This window comes from Canis lupus, chromosome 2 (genome assembly GCF_048164855.1).
Source record: "Canis lupus baileyi chromosome 2, mCanLup2.hap1, whole genome shotgun sequence".
NCBI classification, from domain to species: Eukaryota; Metazoa; Chordata; class Mammalia; order Carnivora; family Canidae; genus Canis; species Canis lupus.
The window spans coordinates 59659200-59685748 of NC_132839.1; the positions used below are offsets into that span (position 1 = coordinate 59659200).

The 26549-nt window shown below is 57.0% G+C and overlaps 1 protein-coding gene across 1 annotated transcript in view; it reads left to right on the forward strand.

Annotated features, from left to right (window-relative positions):
• The window catches only part of ADAMTS7 (ADAM metallopeptidase with thrombospondin type 1 motif 7), a 46581-nt gene that overhangs the window by 9195 nt on the left and 10837 nt on the right, over positions 1-26549 (forward strand). The window contains exons 3-15 of the mRNA XM_072784760.1: positions 3130-3485; positions 4997-5162; positions 6092-6288; positions 10769-10852; positions 11110-11234; positions 12178-12327; positions 13418-13561; positions 22523-22667; positions 23286-23378; positions 23708-23853; positions 24966-25135; positions 25389-25522; positions 26335-26455. Coding sequence (XP_072640861.1) covers positions 3130-3485; positions 4997-5162; positions 6092-6288; positions 10769-10852; positions 11110-11234; positions 12178-12327; positions 13418-13561; positions 22523-22667; positions 23286-23378; positions 23708-23853; positions 24966-25135; positions 25389-25522; positions 26335-26455 — 2031 coding nt within the window. The remainder of the gene's footprint in view (positions 1-3129; positions 3486-4996; positions 5163-6091; positions 6289-10768; positions 10853-11109; positions 11235-12177; positions 12328-13417; positions 13562-22522; positions 22668-23285; positions 23379-23707; positions 23854-24965; positions 25136-25388; positions 25523-26334; positions 26456-26549) is intronic.

Below are 26549 nucleotides of genomic sequence, written 5' to 3' on the forward strand. Positions count from 1 at the left end.
AGCAGGCTCCATGCAAGGAGCCCGATGTGGGACTCTATCCCCGGTCCCCAGGATCACACCCTGGGCTGCAGGCGGTGCTAAACCGCTGTGCCACTGGGGCTGCCCAGATCATGTAATTTTTAAACCGGAGGCAACTGATTAAATATTTTTCAATATTTGTGCAAGTTGAAACGAACAAACAAGATCAATAAACTGACAAAAACCAAATCTGCAGGCAGTGATTGTGGAGCTGTAATCCCAAATACCCTCATTAGGACGTCAGAGCAAGGAGCCTCCTTGAACCAGCCTGCCCACTGGCTTCCAAAGGTCAGCCTCGGAAACAGTCCAGTCTGAGTCCCTGTGAGGCTTAGGAAAATATGGAAAATGCAGATTCTGGGGCCCCAGAGCCCTAGGTCTATGGAATCCATCTGTGGGCTGTGTTCTCAGCCTCTGTAGCCTTTCAGAGCTCTCCTCCAGGTACTGCTGATGCTCGGCCAAGTTCACTCTCTGAGGAGGATTTCCGGACTTCCCTGATGATCACAGTCCCCTGAGGCCCTTGGCAAAAAACACAGCTTCCCAGTCCCATTTCCTGGAGATGCTGAATCAGTGGGTCTGCAATGGCTCTGGGAATTTGATTTTAACAAATTCTTCCCCAAGAAGCCTGGAAAATCCTTGTACTTGTGTCCTCCGGAGACTGGGAGAGGGAACCTTTGCCCAGAACCACACAGAGTGACCCTGCCCGTCTGCCCCTCACTGAGTATCCTCCTGGACGGCACCCTGTGGGCTGCCCACCAGGCGGCTGGGGCATTCGGGCATGTCCTTGGCAGGAGCACACCACTGGTGTGTGCAGGGCACGCTGCACGTGGTTTGGCAGGAGATGGCCAGTTGGTTTCTGCAGCCTGGCCAGGATGGAGCTTGGGGCTGGACTGGGCTGGGCTGCCCTTTCAGCCACAGAGAAAGCCTGGGGGGCATTTGCAGGGTGCCCAGACATTTCTATGGCCCCAGGGGTCATTGTCCCGAGCAGCCAGGATTTGGGAGAGCTGGGCCTGTATCTGGTTCATCAGGGCAGGACCTTGGGCAGAAAGACCTCAGATGGGCCAGTTTCCTAAGTGCTCCCCAGAGCCTGGGGACTGCAGAGGGAAAGGAGACAAGAGCATCAGCACCAGGATCCCTGGGACAACCCTCCCCCACCCCCACAGTAGTGCTGTTCTGATGTGTATGTGTCCATACAAGATTTCTTTTGAAGAGTAGATCTGGTGGCTAAAGAAGTTTGAAACACTTAATCTGGTGCAACTCCTTTATGTGAGCGATGAGGAAACAGGCCTAGCAAGGAACGGGCTGCTGAGAATGCAGAACGATGTTCCCGGGGGACTTGGAGCCCAATCTGCTACTCTCGCTTTGTGGCTCGAGGCCGGCTGTGTTCCTCTCTGAGCCTGCAGCCTGCAGATTTTCCCACGGGTGTCCTCCCCTGGACTCCACAGCCCCAGGGACGTGGGCAAAATTTAGAGGATCCATAAACTCTGATGGGAAGATATTACGTCTTTAAGTTCTTTTACTTCTAAGTTAGCATTTCCTTCAATTTTGCATGTTAGCACCAAACTACAATAGCATTAGGAGCATCTGTGACTTTGTTACCGAGCTAGAAAACCAAACCATTTTTTAATAAAGATTTTTATTCATTCATTCATTCATTCATTCATTCATTCATGAGAGATGCAGAGAGACAGGCAGAGGGAGAGGCAGGCTCCTTGCGGGCAGCCCGATGTGGGACTCGATCCTGGAGTCCCAGGATCACGCCCTGAGCTGAAGGCTGACGCTCAACCACTGAGCCACCCAGGGGTCCCCCAAACTATTTTTCTATCTCAAATCAAATCACTGCTCATCACTACTGCAAAATTACTGTAATGGTTAAATTTGCCCTTAGGTCTTTTTAAACACGTTCATAAAGGAGCGCTTAAGTGTATATCCCACTTCCAAAACAATTTTGATGACTGTGTTTCAGTATAATCCATTTCCTTGGCACTCGTTTGCATTTTATCTTATGCATTCGAGAATGTCATTCTGAGAAGGGCTCCTCAACGAAAGAGGTTAGTTAAGAGTCTTGCTCTGAGAAGACTCTGAGAGGGATTCTAACAGCCTCCAGGGCCTGAGCACAGGGCTGCAGGTTTTGTCCAGGCCTAGAACCTTCTCTTCAAATGGACCCTTGCATGTAACACAAATAACCCAGAGTTGCTCAGCTGGAGTGGGGGCCTCACATCTGGATGGTCCTTCTCAATCTCCCAGGGGCAGGACACCTACCCCACCGTGGACCCTGAGAGCACATTTAAAAATCCACCAGGCTATACAGTCCACCCTAATAATCATAATGGCCCACACGCGCGGTCAGCAAGCCGTGCACTGCCGTGGGTGGATGGGCTCTTTCACTAAGAGCACAAGCAATTATCCCCATTCTACAGATCTGATATTTCTCGAGAAACTGCCAAGTCTTAACTACCTAGAGCGCTAAGGCACTGTTCTGACAGGTAGAGTCTTCAACAAAGACCAAAGATTCTCATCCTCCTGGGGTTTACATTGGAAGAAAATAGACAAATGGAGAAAATAATTAAAATGCTAAGCCACATAGTGTGTCAGTCGTGCTATGGGGAGGAATACAGCAGGGAAGAAGGACAGGGAGCCAGGGAGTTGTCATTTGAAGATATAGTGGTCAGAGGAGGCCAGTGAGCCCTCTGAGCGGGACTGGAGGGAGGTGAGGGTTTGGCCTCGCGGGGTGGCACTCGGCTGGGGGGCAGGAGCACAGAATCGCAGGCCAGAGCAGGTGTGGCTTTTTGAGGAGCCGCAGGAAGCCCAGTGGGCTGAGTGGCAGGAACTCAGCAGGTGTAGCAGATAACCTTGAGTGACCTTGCCCGGGGCCTCCCTGGCTGTGGCCAGAGGTTTGCCTTTCTCTGTGATGTGGCCTGGGCAGGAGTGGGGGCCTCCATCCACCGCTGTGGGGTGGCTCCCTCTGGCCGCTGTGCTGCAAGCAGCCTCTGGGAGGGGCCGGCTGGGGGTTATGGGGTAACAGGGCAGAGAAGTGGGCCTGGGGAGGCGGGGTTCGGCTCGCACCGCCGCCTCTTCACGCCGGGTCGGTCGCCGGCCGCCCTCTCCCCGCAGGCCGCGACGTGGATGGCCGCGTGGCGCTGGACGTCGTGCACCCCGTGCGCGTGGACGCGGGGGGCTCCTTCCTGTCCTATGAGCTGTGGCCGCGCGCACTGCGCAAGCGGGACGGGTCCGCACCCCGCGCTGCACCGACCTTCTACGAGCTGCAGTACCGCGGGCGCGAGCTGCGCTTCAACCTGACGGCCAACAGGCACCTGCTGGCGCCCGGCTACGTGAGTGAGACGCGGCGGCGCGGCGACCTGGGGAGCACGCACATCCATGCCCAGGCGCCCGCCTGCCACCTGCTCGGCGAGGTGCAGGACCCGGAGCTGGAGGGCGGCCTGGCGGCCATCAGCGCCTGCGACGGGCTGGTGAGTGCCCCGCACCCCAGGGGACTCACGGAGCGGGGTGGGGGGTGCAGCTGTACGGTGGGGGGTTCCTGTCCCCCAGGGTGGCAGTCTTCGAACTTGAGCCAGAAGCACGCTTGTTAACACTGTGCTAGGATGGGGTGGGTGATGCTCCCAGGCCAGCATCTCTGAGCGTTTCCCAGTGTGGAAGTTGCAGGTGCAGAGAGGGCTCTTTGAGAATCACCCTGTAGACCAGGTCACTCCTAACACAGCGCAGCTGTCCGTCCTGGGGAGCGTGGGTTATGCCTTTGTTCTCAGTGGGGCAGCCTCGCCTTTACCTTTCCTTCCCGAGAGCCTCAGCCACCCTGCCCCGGGTGGAGGTGATGCTGGCTATGCTGCAGCCTTGATTGCCTCCCTCTGCTTGGGTTGGCACGGCTCCCACCTCAAGCAGCACAGGGATCCCTCTGCTCCTGGCCAGGTGACCAGATATGCCCTCCCCTTTCTGGGGATGCAAGTGTGGGAACCGTAGAGGGGGAGGAACGTGTACATGGTCAGTGGGTCAGCCGTCTACCGGTCCCAGGAGGGCCCTCAGCTCAGAGCGCGCCCAAGAAGCCACAGGCTGTAGCAGGACCACTGCTGCAGGACATCCAGACCTCTGAGAGCCGGGGCCTGTCCTCTCATATGGTCATCTTGTTGAGTCTGCAGCAGCTGTGCATATTGGTGTCGTTCCCGTTTACAGATGAGCAGAAGGCTCAGTGGGAACCTTGCCCAGGGTCCTTGCTGCTGGTGCTGCACTTTCTGGCCCTCGGGGCTCCCAGCCTTGTGCAGCCCAAGGGGTACACTTGGTGCAAAGAGGGAGCTGCAGAGGAGGCAAGACCCTCCCCCCAGAGGGCTGGGCTTCCTCTGGAGGTGGTGGGCTACCCAAAGATGCCTCCCCAGGCCCCCCTGCCCTGGCCTCTGCACGCCAGCGGATGTGCCCGAGATGCCCCTGCCTGCTTCCCTGCTCTGGCAGGCCCGGGCAGTAGAATGTCCTGGTGACTGTGGGCATCTCAGTGGCTTGGGTGTGGGCAGGGCTGCACTTGGAGTGATTCATCACCTCAGGGAGATCGGGACGCAGGCCAGGGGCAAGAGGACACAATGGCTGGCATGCTGAGAAGAGGGAAGATGGTCTGGATGCCCCGCTGCCTGACTCAAGGCAGCCATCTGGAACCATGTTGAAGATGCCATCCTAGATTTAGCGTGGCTGCATTTCCTGCTCCTAACTGGGTGTGCATGGAGGGGGGGAGGGTAAAGCAGACATGTGGAGCATCCTCCTGAGAGTACTAGCTTCTGAGCTCTGCCCTGAGGCCTTGGGCCGTGTGAAATGGCCGGGAAGGCCATGCAGGGCAGAAGGAACAGAGTGAGCAGAGGCCCAGAGGAGTGAAAGCACATGTATTGGGGGTTGGTCAGAGGCACTGAGAGCGTGGGGCCTCAGGGACCGTGGGGCGGAGGAACCCACTGCAGCCTTTCCATGTGACCCTGGCGCTTCTTCCCAGAAAGGTGTGTTCCAGCTTTCCAATGAGGACTACTTCATCGAGCCCCTAGAGGGTGTCCCAGCCCGGCCCGGCCATGCCCAGCCGCATGTGGTCTACAAGCGCCAGGCTTCTGAGAGGGAAGCAGCACTGGGTGGTTCCAGGGCCGCAGGCACCTGTGGAGTACAAGGTATGTGCCTCTGCTGCCAGCTCTGGGGAAAGGGCTGCAGGCATTGGGCTCCTTTCCAGAAGCTTCTCTCATCAACATCTCCATGTCCAGCTCCCCTCAGACCAAAGGGATGCAGACATATCACCATAGCCCATGCCTTCCACATGCGCCACAGGCCTGAGGCCTCTGCCTCTGCCTTACTCACTGCCTACCACACCTGCAGCTCTGTTGGCCATTCTTCCTTGGGTGGCCGGGCCATCAGAGCAGCTAGCCAGGAACGTCCCTCCCTTCCCTGCTCTGGCCCCAGCCCAGAATAGGTGAGCTCTGTTACTGGAGACATAGCACCAGCACCTCTTCTGCAGAGCCACATTGCTGGCCAGTCCAGATGAGGAGCTGCCCACGAAGGGCCGCAGGGGTCTGGGGGCTGCTTGGCCAGCATGCCAGCCTCAGAAGCTGCCATAGCTCAGTGACTTTATTCATGGGAACAGTATCCAGAGTTGGGCTTCTGGGCCCCAGTCTTCCTGGCTTCTGTCTGGGGTGGCTTAGACAGGGGAACAGGCCTCCAGTGGGGATGGCCTCCCAGGCAGGGCCCTGGGGTCCACCTGTGTGGGGATCTGCCAACCCCAGGGGACAGGGAGCAACACTGGAGATGGGGCCCAGGAGCTCCTTGTTCACATCTACTGTTTCATTGCACCCCAAGGGCATCCTCTGAGGCTCCTTGGCTGATTGCTGTTTATAGTCGGGGATGCTCCGGGTCAGAGGAGGGACGTGACCAGAGCAGGGTCACACAGCCCAGGTCTGGGGCAGAGCCACAGTGGGTGTCCTGGCAGCTTGCTCTGACCCCGCACTGTTCCCTCGGCCCCAAGTGAGCTGCTGAGCGGGGGCCTTGAGATGCACCCTCGGCCAGCCGCTAACCCCCAGGCTGCTAACCCCACCACCTGGGCCCACAGCATCCACGCAGGTGGAGGCGCGGCGGGAGCGGTGGGAGCAGCGGCAGCAGTGGCGGCGGCAGCGGCCCAGGCGTCTCAGTCAGCGCTCGGTCAGCAGAGAGAAGTGGGTGGAGACCCTGGTGGTAGCCGACGCCAAAATGGTGGAGTACCATGGGCAGCCGCAGGTCGAGAGCTACGTGCTGACCATCATGAACATGGTGAGGTGGCAGCTGGACACCAGGCCTGGGCAGGTGGGAGGCGGGCGAGGCGCGAGGTGGTGGCCCTGCTGGCTCTGCTGGCCTGTGGGGGGGCAGTGCAGGGGGGCAGAGCGGGGTGGGGGGCAACCACCGTCCTGTACCTACCTGGGGAAGCCCCTAGACAGGTTGGATCATTCATATCGGTTACGCATCTTCCTCCTTTGTGCTGGGACTTGTGGGCGCTGGGGATACACAGGTGCTCAGCGAGAGCAGCCTGGGCCTGCGACACCAGCATTTGTGAGAGTTCAAAGGGTCTGTTCAGTTTCTCAGCCCACCAGCTGCTGACCTCAGGCGACACTTGACCTGTCTGAGCCTCAGCTTTGCTCATCTGTGAACTGGGGATGAGGATAGTAGCCGAGGGGCCGGTCCTGCTGACCTGGGCCCATGTGCCAGTTGAGAAAAGGGCCCTGAGAGGGTGAGTGACTTGCTCAGGTCACACTGCGAGGCAGGACAGAGCGGGTGGGAGCCCAGGCCCCCTCTCTCCTTGGTGCTTTGTGGCTTCCTGGAGCTGGTGACCCCTGGAATGGGTTGCAGCTCGAGCCACTCTGTCCCTGTGGCCGCCCCGTGAGAGGAAGAATCTGGGCCTGGCCACTGCACAGCCCCACCCTCCTGGGTGAGTGAGGGTGTGTGCTTTGGAGGGCTGCGTCTCAGGGCTGTGCCAGGGCCAGAGCCTGTGATGCTTGCCCCTGCCTGCCCCTCCCCTCCCCCAGCTCTGGGAGAAGTGCCCCCAGAGGTCATCCAGCTGTGATGAGGGCTCAGGACAGGAGGGGTCTCTGCCCATGCCCCCTGCACTCCCACAACCTCATCAGCAAGCTCTGCTCTGGGCCAGCCTCCTGCCCGACAGTAACCACCCTTGTCAGGCTCCTTGCTCCTCATGGAATAAAAGCCACAGCCTCCTATCTGGGACTTGAGACCTCAAAGGCCCAGCCAAGCCTCAGTGTGACCTTGTCTGCCCAGCGAGGGGAACCACTAAAGGCCAGGGCTTGGGGAGACCATTGCCGGACAGCAGGGCCTGGCCCCTCTGGGGGAGGATGAGCAAGGCCAGGTTCCCAGGCCACAAGGTCGTCGTCCTCTCTTCTCAGGGCTCAGCCTGATAGAGGCCAGGGAGCTTGGCCAGAGCCAAGCTGGGTCAGGGGTCAGTCAATGAGCCCAGGGCCTGGCCTCTACCTGCCTTCCTGTCCAGATGCCCAGGACCCATGTATTCACCTTGTGAGCCCCATCCTTGAGGAGTGGTCTGGCACGCTTGTTCCCTGACTCTGGACTATATCTGGCTTTCCCGAGCTGGCAAGTCCAGTATTGGTCAGCACAGAGTGGGGCTACCTGTAAGCCAGTGCCAGATACCTGGGGAGGCGGTGGGGAGGGGGAGGGGGCAGGGACAAAGGGTGGCATGTGGACAGCCTCTGAGAAGGACCTGCTTGTCCAGTGTCCCCAGTTACTACTGCCTTGCCTCAGCCTCACCCTCATTTTCTAGAGGAGGGAACAGAGGTTCAGAGAGGCCTGGGGATTTGTTCATGGTCACACAGCAGGTTAGTGGCAAAGCTGGGGCTGGAGCTTAGATCTGTCTGCCTCCAAAGCCCACTTGGTCTTCTCTGCCCCAAGGCAGGCAGCCAGGGAGCAGTGGTGGCCAGAGCCTGCTAGAATGGTGGGGGATGGACAGTGGAGCTGGGAGAGCTTACCCCCTTTGTCCCTCTGGAGCAAATGCTTGTTCACTTAACACCGATGTGCTGAGTGCCGGCTCCACCCAGGATTAGGTGATGGATGGGCAAGAACAGGATCCCTTGCTTGGGAAACTCTGCCTTGTTGTAACGTTTCTCCAAGAAGGTTCCAGGGAGGACTTGTTCCAAGGGATGCTAAAAAATATTCTGTGAAAAAAGATGCTACCGTTGAAGAAGTTTGGCAACAAGGGTTTAACAAAAAAGAACAGACTTGTTTACTGCAGGACTTGTCAGAGCCTTCAGAGCTAATAAGCACTGAGAATTCCTAAAACTAAACAGAAGGTATTTTCCCAAGTTAGAAAGGAAGAGCAGGGGCTTTGGGTCAAACCTGGTTCTGGTCCCAAATTAACTGTCTCTTGGAGCCTCAGCAACAGAGGGGGATGCATAATAAATGGGGACGCTTACACCCACCTTAGAAGTAGGACAATCAATCGAGATGTTGCAGGTAGGATGCCCAGTACAGGGACTATTCCTGTTGGGCTTGGCTTGTGTCTGATGCTACTGGGGTGGCTGCTACAGCACCTGCCCTCTAGCCCCACAGCCACCTGCAGGGCAGCCTCCCTCTGCTGGGGCCTCTGACAGGCCCGTTTGCAGTGTCCTCTCTGGGCCAGACCCTATCTGTGCCTGGGAGCTCGGGGGTGTCCACTAGGCATCACAAGACAGGTTCCCCACCTGCCCGGTTTGCACCTCTCATCCTGTGTATGCTGTCTCAGGTCACTGGCCCTTTCTGAGTGGCTCGTGTTGTACTGTCCGCCTGCTGGAAGCTGGTGGTCACCTGTCACCCCCAGATCTTTCACAATGTTGCACACCCAGGCTGCTGTCTGGGCCTGTGGCAGAACAGAGCTGGGCTTCCTGGGGATCGTTTATCCAGTGGTGACCCCCACACGGACCTCAGGCCACTGACAGGCACCCTCCGGTTGAGCGAGCAGGTCAACCAGTGAGGACTCTGCCTCCCTCCAGAGCCTCCCAGGGTCTGCTTGGTCTCTGTACTTCTTGGGGGCAGGGGTGTTATACGTGCTAAGGGAGGGACTTGGTGTGGCTGGAGCTGCCCCCGGCCCTAAGTCAGGGTACGGGGGGCCAGTTGTCGGGACAGGTGTCAGCAGATACTCAGGCACTCCCTACCCCCAGAGCCACTTTGCTGGGACCTCCTGCCAAATGCACCTGTCCGTAGTCTAGGAAAGACTTATTCTCTTAATCCAACTCTCATTTTCCGCTACTTTAAAATGAGACGATCCATTGACGATACGTGGCAAGTCCCCCAAATGGATTCATTCAGCAGATAGTTCTTGAGTGCCCATCATGTGCCGGGTACTAGATGTGTTGCTGGGCTGTCAGAGGGAGCCCCCAGACATGGCCTGCGTGTGACAGTAATGAAACCGTCGTCCTCAGGAGCACACAGGTCAGCAGAGGGGCTGCTAGGAAGGACAGATTTGTGGTGCTTTGGGGGTTTCGGGTGGAAGGAGGGCCCCCCAGGGCATATGCTGGAGGGCTGAGAGCTGGAGAGAGGGCAGGATGTGACTGAGCAAAGATGAGACGAAGAGTATTCCAGGCTGAGGGCACAGCATCTGCAAAGGCCCTGCAGTACAGAGGCTCAAGGGATTCTGAGAGTGAACCAGAGTGGTCGGAACCAGGGAGTGAGGACAGCAGAGGTGGTCATCGTGGGGTCAGGACTGGGACTTTGTCTTCACCTTGTGGATGGGAAGACCCGCTTACCGTTTGAAGCAAGGGTGCAGTGTGATTGGCTTGTGTTTCAGTGGCAGGTGCTGCAAAGGTGTAGGTGGGCAGGGTGCATGGGGACACTGCCGGGAGACCCCCAGGGCTGCCCAGATGGGGATGCTGGGCACCTCGAGGAGGCAGGCCTGCTTGATGGGGGGGAGGCGGCGGCACACGGGGGCCCCCAGGCTCCTGACCTTGCTTCTCAAAGTGCAGCTCCTCCCTGTTGGTGCCCTCTTGCTGGTGTGTGTCTTATCCATTCCCGTTTAGATATTATTTTTCTTGGTGGACTTGCTAGAAGCAAACCCATGACTGCCTGTCCTGCCAGGAACCTGCCACCTGACCCCACCCGTGGACTGGCCTCTCTCTTGTTCTTAGGGCACTCTCAAAGAGAAGATGGCTTTCTCTGCCCACTCCCCCACATATTGATGCACCTGCCATCTTTGGGGTGGCCTTCTCTCTTGGGACTGAGTGGGGCACCCCTATGGAGCCATGATACCCTGGAGAGATGTGCACACCTGGCACCTTCGCCCCAGGGCTAGCAGGGCAGAGGGGAGACCCTGGGGGCCCGTGCCTGCCCTCATGCCTCTCTAGGCTCTGCCCAGGTCTCCAGCCCCATGGGAGGACTCAGCCCTGGGGTGCTGGTCTTGGCATCCCCCAGGCATGAGGGGGCTGCAGGCTGTCCCAGGCCAAGACAGTAGACAAAGCAGGGCCCTGGGAGGGCTGAGAGGCCAGCGTTTGGAAGAATGAGTCGGGGAAGCAGATCCCAAGCTGGTGCTCAGGCTGGGAAAGCCTTACGTGCAGACTCTGTTGTCGCCCGTTTGGGGAAGCCTGCATGCAGGGGTGAGGACGTTCATGTGTGTGTGTGCCTGTGCACGTCCTGAGTGCAGCCCACATGCGCTAGGTGAGCCCCCTGTGTGTGAGCAGGGGTGTGCATGCCTTTGCATGGGTCAGTGCTGGCTGTCCAGACCTTCTCTGTCCAGGGCAACAGCCTAACCCCATCTCTCGGGCAGGTGGCCGGCCTGTTTCACGACCCCAGCATTGGGAACCCCATCCACATCACCATCGTGCGCCTGGTCCTGCTAGAGGATGAGGAGGTGAGAGGTCGCATGGCCCCAGGCTGTCTCGGGATGGGCATTGACTGCCAGAGCCGCCCCATCCCCATCACCTGAGCTGCCCTGTATGGTAGGGCACAGCGAGCCTCCTTGGCCCGAGCTGTGCCCCTCCCACCCCCAGGCCCCGGCTGGCCCTCTCTCAGGTGCTCCCAGGATGTGCCTGTCAGGCGGGGGGGTGGTCAGACTGGAGGCTGGACCGGGGCCACGAGCCTGGCTGTGGTTGTTCTCTCTGCCCCCAGGATGACCTGAAGATCACCCACCATGCAGACAATACTCTGCGGAGCTTCTGCAAGTGGCAGAAGAGCATCAACATGAAGGGGGACGCCCACCCACTGCACCACGACACCGCCATCCTGCTCACCAGGTGTCACCAGCCGCGGGGGTGCAGGGCCCAGGGGGTGTGGGGCCCAGGCCGGAGTGGGAGCTCCCTGAGCCTCAGGACGGAGCAGCCGGCCCCCGAGGCGCTGTGTGGGGGCAGTTTACTGGCTTTGGCTGGAGACTGGATTCCTCAGCACTCGGGGAGATCTTGTTGAAATAGTCATGGATTCTCCTAGAACCCTCAGAAACCACAGGCACGCCTTCGCCCATCCTTCCCAGGGCTCGTGCTGGACATCATAGAGTGCAACACTCTGACCAGGGCACGGGCACGGGTTTCCCCGGGTTGGGTTTGTCCAGCTGGGTTTGTGTATATGTGTGCTTCATGCACGTTTGTCACACGTGTGAGTCCCGGCATCTACCCTGCGGGCTGGATCCAGGGCAGGCCCATTAGAAGGAGCTCTCAGGCTGCAGTCTCACAGCCAAAGCCGCCCTCCTCAGCCCCGGCCCCATCCTTGCCCCACCTTGGACAACTGCAGATCTGTTTGGAGGTGGTTTTTTTTCTTTAAAGATGTATTTATTTATTTTAGAGCTGGTGAGGGGTGGTGCAAAGAGAGAGGGAGAGAGAGGATCCCAAACAGATTCCCCCAGCGTGAAGCCTAACATGGGGCTTGATCTCACCATCCTGAGATCATGACCTGAGCTGAAACCAAGACCCAGACACTCAGCCAGCTGAGCTACCCAGGGCCCCAAAGGCTCCGCGCAGCCCCCTCACTGGGGCAGTAACCACAACTGTGCTCAGGTCTGTCCCCACCCCACCCCCGGCCCCAGCAGGTGTCCCATGTGCAGGAGGGCACCGCCTCCCAGGTGCAGCTGTGCTAGCAGTATGTCTGGGTGGGAGGGGGGCTGCTGTCCTCATGCCCTCCTGCTCTGGGGCCTCTCTGCTCAGGTGGGCCTGGCGCTGGGCTGAGGGCTGCTCTCTGCCCACGTAGGAAGGACCTGTGTGCAGCCATGAACCGGCCCTGCGAGACCTTGGGCCTGTCCCACGTGGCGGGCATGTGCCAGCCACACCGCAGCTGTAACATCAACGAGGACACGGGCCTGCCCCTGGCCTTCACCGTGGCCCACGAGCTTGGACACAGGTACTCCTCCCGCTGCCACAGCCGCTCTGGCATGCCAGCTTCACCTCTCCACTCGGGGGCAGCGGGCAGCGGGCAGAGGAAGGCAGCCTGCCCCCCCACCTGGCCATGCGCTGTGCCTGCACTGTCCCCATCACACAGCCGGGCTGCTCTCTGTCCGGTGGGGGAGAGGCCGGCCCGGTACCTCTGGGGCTGGCTCAGAGTCTCATTTCTAGTGGCGTTGAGCTGGCCAGAGTCATCAGCACAGGGCATCAGCTGCCCCTGCACACTGTTCTCGTGCTCGCATGTTGACCCTTGGTCCCGGCACACCTGAATTCCCAACTGCTCTGTGACCCCAGCCCAGTGCTCTGTCCTCTCTGGACCTCTGCTCCCCGGTGAGCAGGGGCTTGGATTCAGTGATGGCTCCTGGGTCTCCGTGTGGCCCATGCCCTTGGCTGGCTATGCCCAGGCTGTTCAGACGGTCAGGAACCGATGCCGGTGCGCCACAGGCAGGTCTGCTTTCAGGGGCTTGGGCTCATGCAGGCAAGCCACCGTGGTGGTGGAATGAGCACTCTGCCCCACATCTGCCATTCCTGGGCTATGTTCCCTGCGCCTCTCTGAGCCCCCCTGGGCAGTTCTGAGGACTGAGCAAGATGGGGTTTCTGTGAGTGCACAGCACGGTGCCCAGCACGTTATACGTGCTGAGTAAATAGCATTTCTTGTCTCCTTCCCGAGGATGCCCTCTTGAGAACTTTTCTATGACAGGGCGGCTCAGATGCCCCTCACTGCAGTGCATAGCCCAGGCTGAGGACCCGTCAGGCTGTTCTAGGGGCCACGGAGGGTGCAGGGGCTGCGGTCCCCACTGTGCCACCTGGCTCACCCCTGTAGGTGCTCATCAGGCTCGAGCAACCTGTCCCTGGAGGAGGGCCCAGGGAGTACAGAGGTCCCAACACATCTTAGGTCAGGGAGGCGGAGGCTTCCAGAGGGCTCAGCCTTCCTGTGGCCACACAGCAGTTTGAGGGTTTGGTGGATTCGTGCCAGCAGGCCTGCGGGAAGGGGCGGGCTGGCGGCTTCCCTCGGCTCACTCGCCCCTGGGGCCTGTGCTCTCACGCAGCTTTGGCATTCAGCATGACGGAAGCGGCAATGACTGCGAGCCCATTGCGAAACGGCCTTTCATCATGTCTCCACAGCTCCTGTACGACACTGTCCCCCTCACCTGGTCCCGTTGCAGCCGAGAGTACATCACCAGGTTCCTGGAGTAAGGCCCACCCTGGGTGGGAGGGTGTGCTGGGCTGGCATTCTGGGGCGAGGTGAAGGGAAGCATGGGTACTGCAGGTGGAGTTGGGGGCCAACAGGTGGGGGTGGTCAGCAGGTGGAGCTGGGGGCCAGTGGGTGGGGGTGGTCAGCAGGTGGAGCTGGGGGCCAGTGGGTGGGGGTGGTCAGCAGGTGGAGCCGGGGGCCACTGGGTGAGGGTGGTCAGCAGTTGGGAGTGTTCAGCAGGTGGAGGGAGGTATTGCAGGTGGAGTTGGGGGCCAACAGGTGGGGGTGGTCAGCAAGTGGAGCTGGGGGCCTGTGGGTGGGGGTGGTCAGCAGGTGGAGCTGGGGGCCAGCGGGTGGGGGTGGTCAGCAGGTAGAGCTGGGGTCAGTGGGTAGAGGTGGTCAGCAGGTGGAGCTGGGGCCAGCGGGTGGGGGTGGTCAGCAGGTGGGGGTGGTCAGCAGGTGGAGGGAAGCACTGAGGGCAGCAGGTGGAGGAGAGGCCAGTCCCACTGGGCTGGAAAGAGAGACCACCTGAGCTGTGTCTCTGACAGCGGGAGCGGACACATATGCAGAAAGGAGAGGAGTGGTGTTCCTATGGAGTGGGAGGTGGCTGGGACACAAAGGAGCTGACACCTGTCGGGAGAAAGGGAAAGAGTGGGGTTGCGGGGGCCATGGGTCCGATGGAGATGCGAACCTTGGGTTTGGGATGGGAAGGAGAGCAGACAGGGCACAGGACTGGCCGCTTGACCAGCAGAGTCCAGGGAAAAGCACCATCAATGATGCTGACACTAAAGCTTTCCCTTTCTTTCACATCCTTTTGATTTGCTACGGTGTTTTTTCTTTGCTATTAAATGTTCTAAGCAAAGAAACATTTAAATTATCAGCACAAATTTTACCACTGATTTTATTTTGTGCTGCGCTGGTTATAAGTGCAAATATGAGAGCGGTGACCTCCTATGTGAATCACTAAAGTGCCGCAGTGCATATTCATAGCTCCCGTGAACAGTGGATATCTGCACAAAAGTAACTGGATGGGTTTTATTCCACTTCCTGATATGTGTGCCTTCTGCCAACACTCCGGCCCTCGGCTTGCCAGCCAAGAAGTCTGAAGGGAAAGGGTCTGGGGGCTGCACCACATCCCCTCTGCCTCCTCTCTTCCAGCGTGTGCTTGGCTGAGACGGGGAAGTGATGCCAATAAGGAAGGGCAGATGCAGCTTCTGGGCTCCTCGTGTTTCTCGACATATCATTGCCTTCTTTCCACGTTTTTTTTTTTAAAGATTTTATTTATTTATTCATAAGAGACACAGAGAGAGAGAGAGAGGCAGAGACACAGGCAGAGGGAGAAGCAGGCTCCATGCAGGGAGCCCGGTGTGGGACTCCATCCCGGGACTCTGGGATCATGACCTGAGCCAAAGGCAGATGCTCAACCACTCAGCCACCCACGTGCCCCTTCTTTCCCCATTTGAAGCGAGTTTTGGTTCCAGCGGACAGTGTGGCCTCTGCACCCTGTTGCAGTGTAGACTGGGTACTTTCTAGAGCTGTGCTAACATTGCCTAAGGGATGGTCCGCTACCAATCCTGGGGTGGGGTGGGGTGCTGCTCTGTTTTGGTGGAGCACATCCTCGAGTAGCTTTCTGAGAAAAGGTGCAGGGAGGTAAGGGGTTAGCTTGTTCAAAAGCATCTTTTTCTGCCCTCACACCTGATGGGTAGTTTGATTTGATATCACCTTCCAGCCAGAAGTCACCCGCAGTGTTTCAAAGGCTTTTCCCCATCTTCCGCTAGCTGCTAACATTGCCCCTGAGAAGTCCCATTACAGTCTCATTCCCAAGCCTTCCTGCAACATCTGCAAACTTTTCTTTCTCTTTTCTCTTTTGGTGATTGGAAATTTTGCAATTGCATGCCTTGATCTGTCTTTGTTTCGGAGGGTACTTGGGGGGCATTTTTCTTTTTTTGATTGTTTTATGTTGATTCCCGTAGAGTTGACATACAGCGTAATATTAATTTCAGGTGTACAATTCAGTGATTCAGTACTTGCCTACACTGCCAAGTGTTCATTGTGACAGGTGCCCTCCTCCATCCCCATCACCTGTTCCCCCAACCCCCCACCTCGCTGCTGGTGACTAGAATGTGTTCTCTAGAGTTAAGAGTCTGTTTCTTGGTTTGCCCCACCCTCTTTTTTTCCCTTTTGTTCATCTGTTTTGTTTCTTAAATTCCACATGTGAGTGAAATCATATGTTGTTTGTCTTTCTCTGACTTATTTCGTGTAGCATAACACCCTCTAGCTCCATCCACGCCGTTGCAAATGGCGAGATGTCATTCTTTCTGATGGCTGAGTGATATTTCATTGTGTATACACCACATCTTCTTTATCCTTTCATCAATCCATGGACCCTGGGACTGCTTCCATATCTTGGCTATTGTAAATAATGCTGCTATACACATTGGAGTGCATGGACTCATTCAAATTAGTAGTTTTGTATGCTTTGGCTGATACCTAGTAGTGCAATTACTGGATCATAAGGTAGTTCTATTTTTAATTTTTTGAGGAACCTCCACAGTGTTTTCCAGAATGACTGCACCAGCTTGCATTTCCACCAATGGTGTAAGAAGATTCCCCTTTCTTCACATCCTCACCAACGTGTTGTTTCCGGTCTTGTTAATTTTAGCCATTCTGACAGGTGTGAAGTGGTATCTCGTTGTTTTGATTTCTGTTTCCCTGATGATCAGTGATGTTGAGAATTTTTTCATGTGTCTGTTGGCCATCTGCGTGTCTTGTCTGGAGAAATGTTTGTTCTGTCTTCCCCCTGTTTTTAGTTGGATTATTTGTTTTGGGTGTTGAGTTGTATCAGCTCTTTATATATTTTGGTTACTAACCCTTTACTGGATGTATTGTTTGTAAATATCTTCTCCCATTCCATAGGCTGCCTTTTAGTTTTGTTGATTACTTCCTTTGCTGTGCAGAAGCTTTTTAAAAAAAGATTTTATTTATTTATTCATGAGAGACAGAGAGAGAGAGGCAGAGACACAGGCAGAGGGAGAGGCAGGCTCCATGCAGGGAGCCTGATGTGGGACTCGATCCTGGGGCTCCAGGATCATGCCTTGAGCCGAAGGCAGACACTCAACTGCTGAACCACCCAGGCATCCCAAGAAGCTTTTTATTTTGATATAGTCCCAATAGATGATTTTTGCGTTTGTTCCTCTTACCACAGGAGACATAGCTAGAGAAAAGTTGTTACAGCTGATGTCAGAGAAATTACTGGCTGTGCTCTCTTGGATTTTTATAGTTTCAGGTCTCATGTTTAGGTCCTTAGTCCATTTTTAGTTTATGCTTATGTATGGTGTAAGAAAGTGGTCCAGTTTCATTCTGCATGTGGCTGTACAGTTTTCCCAGCACCACTTGTTGAAGACAGAAGAAACTGTCTTTTTCCCATTGCATATTCTTGCCTCCTTTGTCGAAGATTAATTGATCATATAATTATGGGCTTGTTTCTGGACTTTCTATCCTATTCCGTTGATCTGCATGTCTGTTTTTGTGCCAGTACCATATTTTTTTTTATTCCTACAGCTTTGTAGTATATTTTGAAATCTGGAATTGTGATGCCTCCAGCTTTCTCAAGATTGCTTTGGCTATTTGGGGTCTTTTGTGGTTCCCTGCAAATTGTTCTAACTCTGTGGAAAATGCCGTTGGTGTTTTGATAGGCATTGCATTAAATCTGTAGATTGCTTTGGGTACTGTGGACATTTCAATAATTTTTGCTCTAATCCATGAGTATGGAGTATTTCCTTGTGTCCTCTTCAAATTTTTTTCCATCAGTATTTTATAGTTTTCAGAGTACAGGTCTTTTTCCTCCTTGGTTAAGTTTATTCCCAGGTACTTTATCAGTTTTGGTGTAATTGTAAATCGGATTGTTTTCTTAGTTTCTCTTTTGCTGCTTCACTATTAGTGTATAGAAATACAGTGGATTTATGTATCTTGATTTTGTGTCATGAGATTTACTGAATACATTTATCAGTTTTCGTAGTTTTTTGGTGGAGTCTTGAGGGTTTTCTCTATATACTATCGTGTCATCTGCAAATAGTGAAGGTTTTACTTCTTGCTTGCCTATTGGGATGCCTTTTATTTCTTTTTCTTGTCTGATTGCTATGGCTAGTACTTCCAGTAACTATGTTTTGTAAAAGTGGTGAGAGTGGACATTTTTGTCTTTTTTCCTGATCTTAGAGGAAAAGTTCTCAGTGTTTTATCATTAAGTATGATGTTGGCTGTGGATTTTTCATATGTGGACTTTATTATGTTGAGGTATATCCCCGCTAATCAAAACCTACTTTGTTAAGGGTTTTTATCATGAGTAGATGTGGTACTTTGTCAAATGGTTTTTCTATGTCTTTTGGAAGGATCATATGGTTTTTATCCTTTCTCTTATGTGATGTATTGTCTTGAATGATTTATGAACCTTGCAACCCAGGAATAAATCCCACTTGATCTTGGTGAGTTATTTTATAATATATTGTCAGATCTGGTTTAGTGGTATTTTATTGAGAATTTATGTATCTGTGTTCATCAGGGTTATTGGCCTGTAATTATTTTGTTTAGTGAGGTCTTTGGTTTCGGTATCAGGTAATACCTCACGGAATGAATTTGGAAATTTCCTTCCTTTTCTCTTTTTTGAAAGAGTTTGAGAAGAGTAGGTATTGACTCTTCTTTAAAAGTTTGGCAGAATCCACCTGTGAAGCCATCTGGTCCTGAACTTTTTTTTTGTTGGGAGTTTTTGATTATTGATTCTATTTCATTCCTGGTAATTGATCTGTTTAAATTTTCTATTTCTTTCTGATTTTTTTTAAAGATTTTATTTATTTCTTCTTGAGAGATAGAGAGAAGCAGAAACATAAGCAAAGGAAGAAGCAGGCTCCCCGCTGAGCAGGGAGCCCAATGTGAGGCTCCATCCCAGGACCCCCAGATCATGATCCAAACCAAAGGCACACACTTAATGGACTGAGCCACCCAGGTGCCCCTATTTATCTGTTTTATTATTTTTTAAATTTTATTTATTTATTCATGAGAGATACACAGAGAGAAGCAGAGACATAGGCAAAGGGAGAAGTCCTGATGCAGGACTAGATCCCAGAACCCTGAGATCATGACCTGAGCTGATGGCAGATAGTTAAATGACTGAGCTACCTACGTGCTCCCTTTCCTCAATTTTATTATTTTTTTTAATTAAAATTTTTTTTCCTTAATTAAAAAAAAATACTTCACGTTGGGGTGCCTGGGAATTGGGAGGCTTGTGAAGCAGGCAGGCTTTTGGGGAGGGGCTGTATCTCTGGGAGGTGTTCAGATATCTGCACGAGGCTCATTTCTGGTGTGGTTCCATTTCCCCAGAGAGGAACTCTCTTGTTGTCCTGGGAGGTGTTAGGCATTATGGACCCTGCGTGTGGAAGCGGCTTGGCGATCTCCACCCTTCCCTGTGGAGACTTACATTTTTCCCTTCTCTATAGATCCTTCCGTAGGTCTTCGGGGGCCAGATCCTTTTGTTCACCCTCTTCAGGAGTGACCCTTGGCTCTCTGCAGGCAGGGAGGTGGTCATCACCTGGCCACACAGAATGGGGAGCGAATGTGGGAGCTGATGCCTCTGGTCCTCCATCCCACTGGAGCCCTGGCCTCCATGGCTCCCTGGGACTGGAGCCTGAGCCTTTCTCAGGCTCTGCTTCTGGGTGGTTCTTCCATGTAGGACATGGCTTTCAGCTCTCGCTGCTCTGACCAGGTTTGCCACTGGTTGACCATCTGCTTCCCAGCTCCTGGGGTTTTGCTGACTTTTTGTCTGCCATCACCTCCCCCTGGTTCCTTATCCCTGAGGACTTATGCCCTGTTCTTTTCCTGTCATCCTAGGGGGATTCTGAGCAGGTGGGGAGTTCATCTGCCATGGGTCTTCTAGAAGTCCCTTACTGCGGGGTATAAGTGGGGACACGGGTGCGTCACTGTGGGTGTGAGCAGCAGCTCTGGCCTCTGACAGTGGAGGGATGGCAGGGGGCAGGGGGGCAGGGGAAGAGATGAGTTGCGGGTGATAGTTAAGGCCTGGACTCTGCTTGGCTTTTGCCTGTGTTGGCAGACACGTCCCACGGGGCTCCTGACGGGCCTGCCTCACGGGTGGCTGTCCAGGTTCAGTATATCGCTGATGGAATGGTTCACATTCAGAGCTGTGTGCCTGTTATCGCTACTGAGCCACAGATGAAACGGACCTGAACCAGGGCCGTAGCCTGGGCATGTAAAGTGGGCCTGAAAAGAATCCCCAGGGCGCGTCTCCTGCCCCAGATGGGGGCAGAGAGGAAGGGACTGGGTTGGAAGATGATCTGCCCCAACACCCCCGGGACCTGTTCCCAGCTGTCCCCACCCAGGGAGCTGCCCCGCACCCTGCTGCCTCCGTGACAGACATACACACAGGGTCTCTGTGCTGTTTCAGTGGCTGGAATGCACGAGGGACTTGGCTCGGGGCCTAGGGCGAGGGTGGGAAGAGCAGGCTGGAGCCTGAGCCAGCCGGGGCCTTGGGAGCCTGGGCCCTGAGACGGGCCGTGTGGGGGCAAAGGTCAGAGAGAGCCAGCCTGCAGCGGAGGGTTCTGGGGGTCACACTCAGGCTGCAGGGTGGGGGTGCCAGCCTGTCCTCCGGCGCCTCACCCTCTGTCTCCCCACTGGGTCGGAGCAGGATGAACAGGACGCATAGACGGTGCCCACTGGGGTCAGCTGGTATTCCCTGGCCTTGGGGGAGGCTCAGGAGCGCTCCCGGGCCACCTCGCTTGCCCTGCACGCAGCTCTGGTGTGTGTCAGCGGGGTGAGGAGCCCGGCAGTGAGCCAGCCACAGGAAGGAAGGGCCTTTCCCAAGTACGTGCTGCTATTTATACCTCCAAGCTTGGGTTCCCTCAGGCTCCTCAGCCTCTGGTAGGTAAGTCCTCAGAAGCAGGAGGGATGGCCCAGGGCCGCACGGAGGCAGAGACTAGAACTCAGGTGCTGACGTTCCATCAGCACGTGGGCCTGAATATGGCCCTGATTCTGGTGGGAGGTCTGGAGGACCCCTCCCCCTATACCCCCAACCTGTCACACACATATAGAATGGACCAGAGAGGCTTCTGTCACTCCAACTGCCCGGCCCACAGGACATGACACATGGCAAGTTCCAGCCAGGAGACAAAGCCAGAAGAGGCCATCAGACCCCAAGTTGGAGGAGCCCCCAGGCGGGGTCTGAGGCAGAGGGGTGGGCGAGCCTCCCCAGCCCCTGTCTTGAATTGCAGGACAGAAGGAGCCCCAGGGTTGGGCTGACCCTGCCCCCCATCCTCACCCCAGCTGACACTTGGCCCCAAGGGCCAGGCCAGCCATCAGCAGGCGCCTTTCTGCCAGGACTCAGCTGCTGTGCTTTTGAACTTACACTGGGGTGAAGTATTGAGGTCAGGTCTGTAGATGGACGGGCCTTCACTGGGGCCACCCAGCAAGGGATATGCGGGGCCCCCAGCAGCCTGAGTCTGGCATTAGATCCCAACCATTAGTGTTCGCTGGTGGGACCCAGGGCAAGGGGTGTCCTGCCTCAGGCCTGCGTGTGCACAGAGAGGCATAGGGTCTTCCTCCCAGGTGGTTGAGGAGCAACCAAGGACCTGGCCCATGATCATCTGGGGCAAAAGGATGGGTCCCAGAGCTGCTCATTTGCTGACACCCGCTTTAGGGGGTCTGGTTTCCACCAGCATAGGTGGTCGGGGTGATTTGGGCAGAGGGGTCCCCAGGGCCCTCAGCAGGAGTCTAGTCTCAGAGGCTGTGTTCCCTGCAGCTCTGGGTGGGGCGAGTGGCCCTAGGCAACCCCACAGACCATCCACCCCACCCTGGGCCCCACAGCCTCCCTCAGAGGCTGACTGCCCCCAGCGTTGCCCCCTACCTCCCGCCCTGGCTGATGTGGTGGCCTACTCTGTCTTCTTCCAGTCTGTCTTGTGGTGTGTCCTCTGTCCCTTCCTGTCAGAGCCCAGTGCCCATCACCTCTGTCCTTCTGACCCTCTGCTCATCTGGCCCCCAACCTTGTACCAGCCACCCTCTAGCACCCCAGCCTGGAAAACTGGAGGGTTTCTCCCCACCCTCTCCTTGCTGCCTGGGCCAACTACCCATCACCCCCAATCTCAGCTCTCACCAGCCATTGCTGCCCTAAGGGAGGTCCCTAGACACTTGTCTGACCCCTGCAGGACAGCAGTGAGCCCTGGGCTGGTTGGTCAATGTGCAGGGCCTGGCAATGGTGTTGGGATAGACACTGGCCCCCAGAGGCCACAGCTGTGCACAAAGGGCCCATGGACAGATGCGCTGGCAGAGAAGGGCCAAGCCCAGCCTGGGATGCCCTCCCCAGGGCCCTTCTGCATCCGTGTTCCCTGCCTGCTGCTATGGCGTCTGGGCAGCCCGGGTCCCCTGCACTGCCAGGGAAGGCTGGCAGAGGGCAGACAGGAGTGAATGAGGAAGTGATAGGGTGGCAGCGCTATCCCCGGCCCAGCATGTCCCTGGCCCAGCGTGTCCCCCACAGAGACCCCAGATCTCAGCCTAGGGTGGGGCCCACAGAGGCACACTGCTGTATCAGCTGTGAAGTGATGCTCTCCAGATCTGGGGCGGGGGCGGAGGCTGCAGGAACTCAGAGCAGCAGGGCCAGGGGAGGGCTGGGCGTAGGGGAGGCTTCCCTGGCGGTGCCCTTGGGATGGGTCTCTGGGGCAGAGTTCATGGTAGTGTGTGCAGAGCACTGCAGGTGGAGCCAGCAGCTTATGCAAATGTGTGGCCCCAGGAGGGGGGTGAGTTGTTTAGTGAGCTAGAGTGCCTGGAGGTGAAGGGGAGAGTGAGAGGGCCCCAGATGCTAGGTTGGGGGTTGGAGGGTGAACTGGGATAAGCAAGAAGGGTGCCTTTTGCTTGCAAGGTTTAGTGTTTTATGCCCCCTTTTCTCCTCCTCCCTTCCCTGCAGCCGGGGTTGGGGCCTGTGCTTAGATGACACTCCCACCAAGGATGTCATTGACTTCCCCTCTGTGCCCCCCGGGGTCCTCTACGATGTGGGCCACCAGTGCCGCCTCCAATACGGGGCCTACTCTGCCTTCTGTGAAGACATGGACGTGAGTGTGGGATGGGCATGGGGTGGGGGCTGCCTCCCCAGCCTACAGCAGCCGCTGGCCTGAGCTTGGCCATACAGGATACTGGGAGACACCGTGGCTGTGGGATCAGCTGTGGCTGGGTGGCCACAGACCCAGGTCTGAATTCTGGGTGGAGCCCCTCACCTCCCAGGGCCAGGTTATGAGACAAAACAAAACCTACGCTGCATATAGACTTGGGGGAGACCATAGACTCAGAGGGGACCCTAGACATGGGGAAACTGTAGACCTAGGGAAGATCGTAGACCTGGGGGGGACCATAGACATGTGTGATTATAGACCTGAGGGGGACCATAGACCTGGGGAAATTGCCCAAAGTGAAGGCCATCGTCCTGTTACGGACTCCCCAAGCCCGAGGTGGGTAGGTATCTTTCTAGGCAAGTGGGCAGGGCTGATTTGAGAGTAGGTGAGCCTGGAGACAGGTCAGAGCAGCAAGCCCCAGGGCTGGGCACCCCCAGCACCACACAGTTGGGAAAAGATGGGAGGGGCCTTCTGGGAGTCCCATCTGCAACCCCCACTCCCATCCCCTCCCCGAAGCACCAGGGAGGGGTGAGAGTATGGCCCATGTCTTCCGCCTTGTAGAACGTGTGCCACACTCTCTGGTGCTCTGTGGGGACCACCTGTCACTCCAAGCTGGATGCAGCCGTGGATGGAACCAGGTGTGGGGAGAGCAAGGTAGGGGTGCCGCAGCCTCTGCTGTGGAGGCAGGTGGGTGGGGAGAGGTTGAGCTCCCGTTGTGCCCATGCTCTGGAGGCCGCCTGGGTTCAGACCAGCTTAAGCTCCTAGCAGAGCCCCAGCCTCCCCTACTCTCTCTAGCCCTCCCCGTGTCTGCAGAGAGGAGGTGGTGCAGCGGCCCCACCAGAAAGTCACGGGCTCCCTTTATTCCCTGCTCTGCTCCACCGTGGGGCCTGAGTCTTGGACGACTGAGAGGGGGCCTCCTGACTCCTCAGTCCCACTGGGGCAAGGATGACTGGGTGGTATTTCCCTACCCCCATCTGTCTTAGTGGTGTCTGAATGGGGAGTGCGTTCCTGTGGGCTTCCGGCCTGAGGCTGTGGATGGTGGCTGGTCTGGCTGGAGCCCCTGGTCCATCTGCTCGCGGAGCTGTGGCGTGGGTGTGCAGAGTGCTGAGCGGCAGTGCACACAGCCTGTGTGAGTGCGGGTCTGGGGGCAGTAGGGATGGGTGGGCCTGGATGCCCTGAGCAGAGTCAGCCTACCATGGAGAGCCTGGCTCTGTGCCAGCCTCCTGGGCTCCAAAGCGTCTCCATAGAAGCCATGCCCAGCATATCCAGGGCCACCCTGGTCACTCAGAGGGGCACCCCGGAGGCCAGCAGAGTCCCCAGTGTTGACCGTGCTGCAGACGGGAACACCAAGGCTCAGCATTGCAGTAACTGGCTGGAGGGAGGCAGGAGAGGCCAGGGGTGATGAGCTTAGACTCTGGACCTTAGACGGATCAGGGTTCAGATCCTCTCTGCACTTCTCCTTTGGGTCTCTATTTCCAGGGAAACTGGACTCTGGGGTGACCGCAGGGCCCCCCAGCAGAGCTAAAGCATGAAAACCTGCAACTAGTAGGTAGAAAGCACTTAGTAAGGGCTCACTTATTGGCCTCGGACGCACATATGGGTCTGAGATGAGAGGGGATGGCTGGGAGAGCTGGTTGGCTTGGAAGGCGTGTTGTGTACCCTGGGGCAAGTGGCTTCACCTCTCTGGGCCTCAGTTTCCCCACCTTAAAAAGGATGATCTGAAGATTCAGGAGATGCTGAGCCAGCAGTAGTACAGACCGAGGAGATACCTGGCTCCTTGGGACGAGCCCTCTTCGCGAGGCTGCCCTGGCCAGTGTGGGACTCAAAGCCAGCCCCACCCAGGGCCTGTGCCTGGGCTGGGCTGGGGGCTGCCACCCTGGCCCAGATGAGGGTGGGGGTCAGCTGCTGTGCTTCTGGGCACGCCTCTCAGCCAGGCTAGGTGAGGAACAAGCCTGCAGACCTGTGGGGCACCAGCCACATCCCTGGCTCATCACAGGCTCGTAGCAGCCCTCTGAAGGGGAAGCCCCATCCCTGTCTTACAGGCCAGCGAACTGGAGCTCAGACAGGGATGAAGGGCGCCCTGCAGGGTGGGCGCAGAGCCCAGAGGGTGGGTGGGCGTTGGACTCCCCGCAGTTAGAGGTTGCAGGAGCTGCCACATGGTCCAAGGGCCTGCTCCTGGACCGAGGTACACAGTAGGCACTCACTGTGTGCTCACTCAGCCCCACCTGGCTCTCCTCACAGACCCAAATACAAGGGCAAGTACTGTGTGGGTGAACGGAAGCGCTTCCGCCTGTGCAACCTGCAGGCCTGCCCCCCCGGCCACCCCTCTTTCCGCCATGTGCAGTGCAGCCACTTTGACGCCATGCTCTACAAGGGCCAGCTGCACACGTGGGTGCCTGTGGTCAACGACGGTGAGTCCTGCCACCCATGGTGACACTGAACCGCAGGGGGAGTCCGGGGGCCCGAGGTTCCGCACCCTGGCCCTGGGTCATCGCCCCCACCAGCTCTCCAGGGTGCAGCCCAGGGGTGGGAGGGGTCCGGCCCATGTGCTGCCCCGGAGCTGGGTCACATGGCCACGGATGTGTGCAACGGATGCTGTCTTACTGTGACCTCCCTGACTCCTGCCTGGGTTGTCCCTAACGGCCCCTCCACTTGGGCCCCCAGCGAACCCCTGCGAGCTGCACTGCCGGCCCTCCAATGAGTACTTTGCTGAGAAGCTTCGGGACGCTGTGATCGACGGCACCCCCTGCTACCAGGGCCAGCCTGGCCGTGACCTCTGCATCAACGGCATCTGCAAGGTGCGCCTGAGCAGAAAGAGGGGCTCCCATGTTGGCTACCCCTGGGTCCCTCCTAGATCCCCCCAGCCCTCTCCCCAGGCTGTCAGCAAAGAGCCCACCCCTCCTGGCACTGGAGCTCCTTGCAGGCGAGCCTCACACCCCAGCCTCTGCACCGTGGGCCCTCCCACCCCTCCTGGCCCACAACCCACTGCCCAAGCCTCTGAACCTCGGCCGCCCCCGCACAGTGCCCCCAAGAAACCAGCCCACGGCTCAGCCTCCTACTGCTTCCGTGACCCCGGCAGCCGTTTCCTCTGTCTTAGAAAGGCGGGGCCGGCTCCCGGTTGTAGGGCTCAGTGAGGTCATTGCAGGGTTACGCAGGGCTCAGGGTCTGGCAGAGGTTGTGTCAGTGTTTGTTAGCAACATGTACTCCTGTCCAGCAACCTCAGAGGTCGCTCCTCCCTGCCCCCTTGCCACTAGGACCCCCCAGGGGTGTAGACGGGCAGCAGGGAGGTGCTAGCCCAGGCCTTTGACATCCATCCCTGTTTCCAGGAAAGTCCTGTCTACCCTGGGCAGAGCCCCTGCCTGCTGTGGCCTTTCGTAAAACTTGCCCTCCGGTGCCTTGTGCCACCTGTCAACCTGGCTGTGTGACACAGACCGGGCTCCCTGTCTCACAGCTGGGGGACCGTGCTCAGGGAGGTGGAAGGGTTCACTTGAGGTCAGAGGGCGTGGCTGGCGGCTGGCTGGAGCCCGGAGCCCTGTCCTCCCTCCTCTCCCTGCTCTGGTGGATCCCTGAGGCTGGGGCTGATGCTAGGTCTCCCTCCTGTGTGTTCCAGAATGTGGGTTGTGACTTCGAGATCGACTCTGGTGCCATCGAGGATCGCTGTGGCGTGTGCCACGGCAATGGCTCCACCTGCCACACCGTGAGCGAGACCTTCGAGGAGTCTGAGGGCCTGGGTACGGGGAGGCACTGCTGGTGGGAGGTGCTCTTGACTTGGCGGCCCCTCCCCCTCCCTGTCTCCCTCTAGGGCCTGCCCTGGACCGCCAGGGT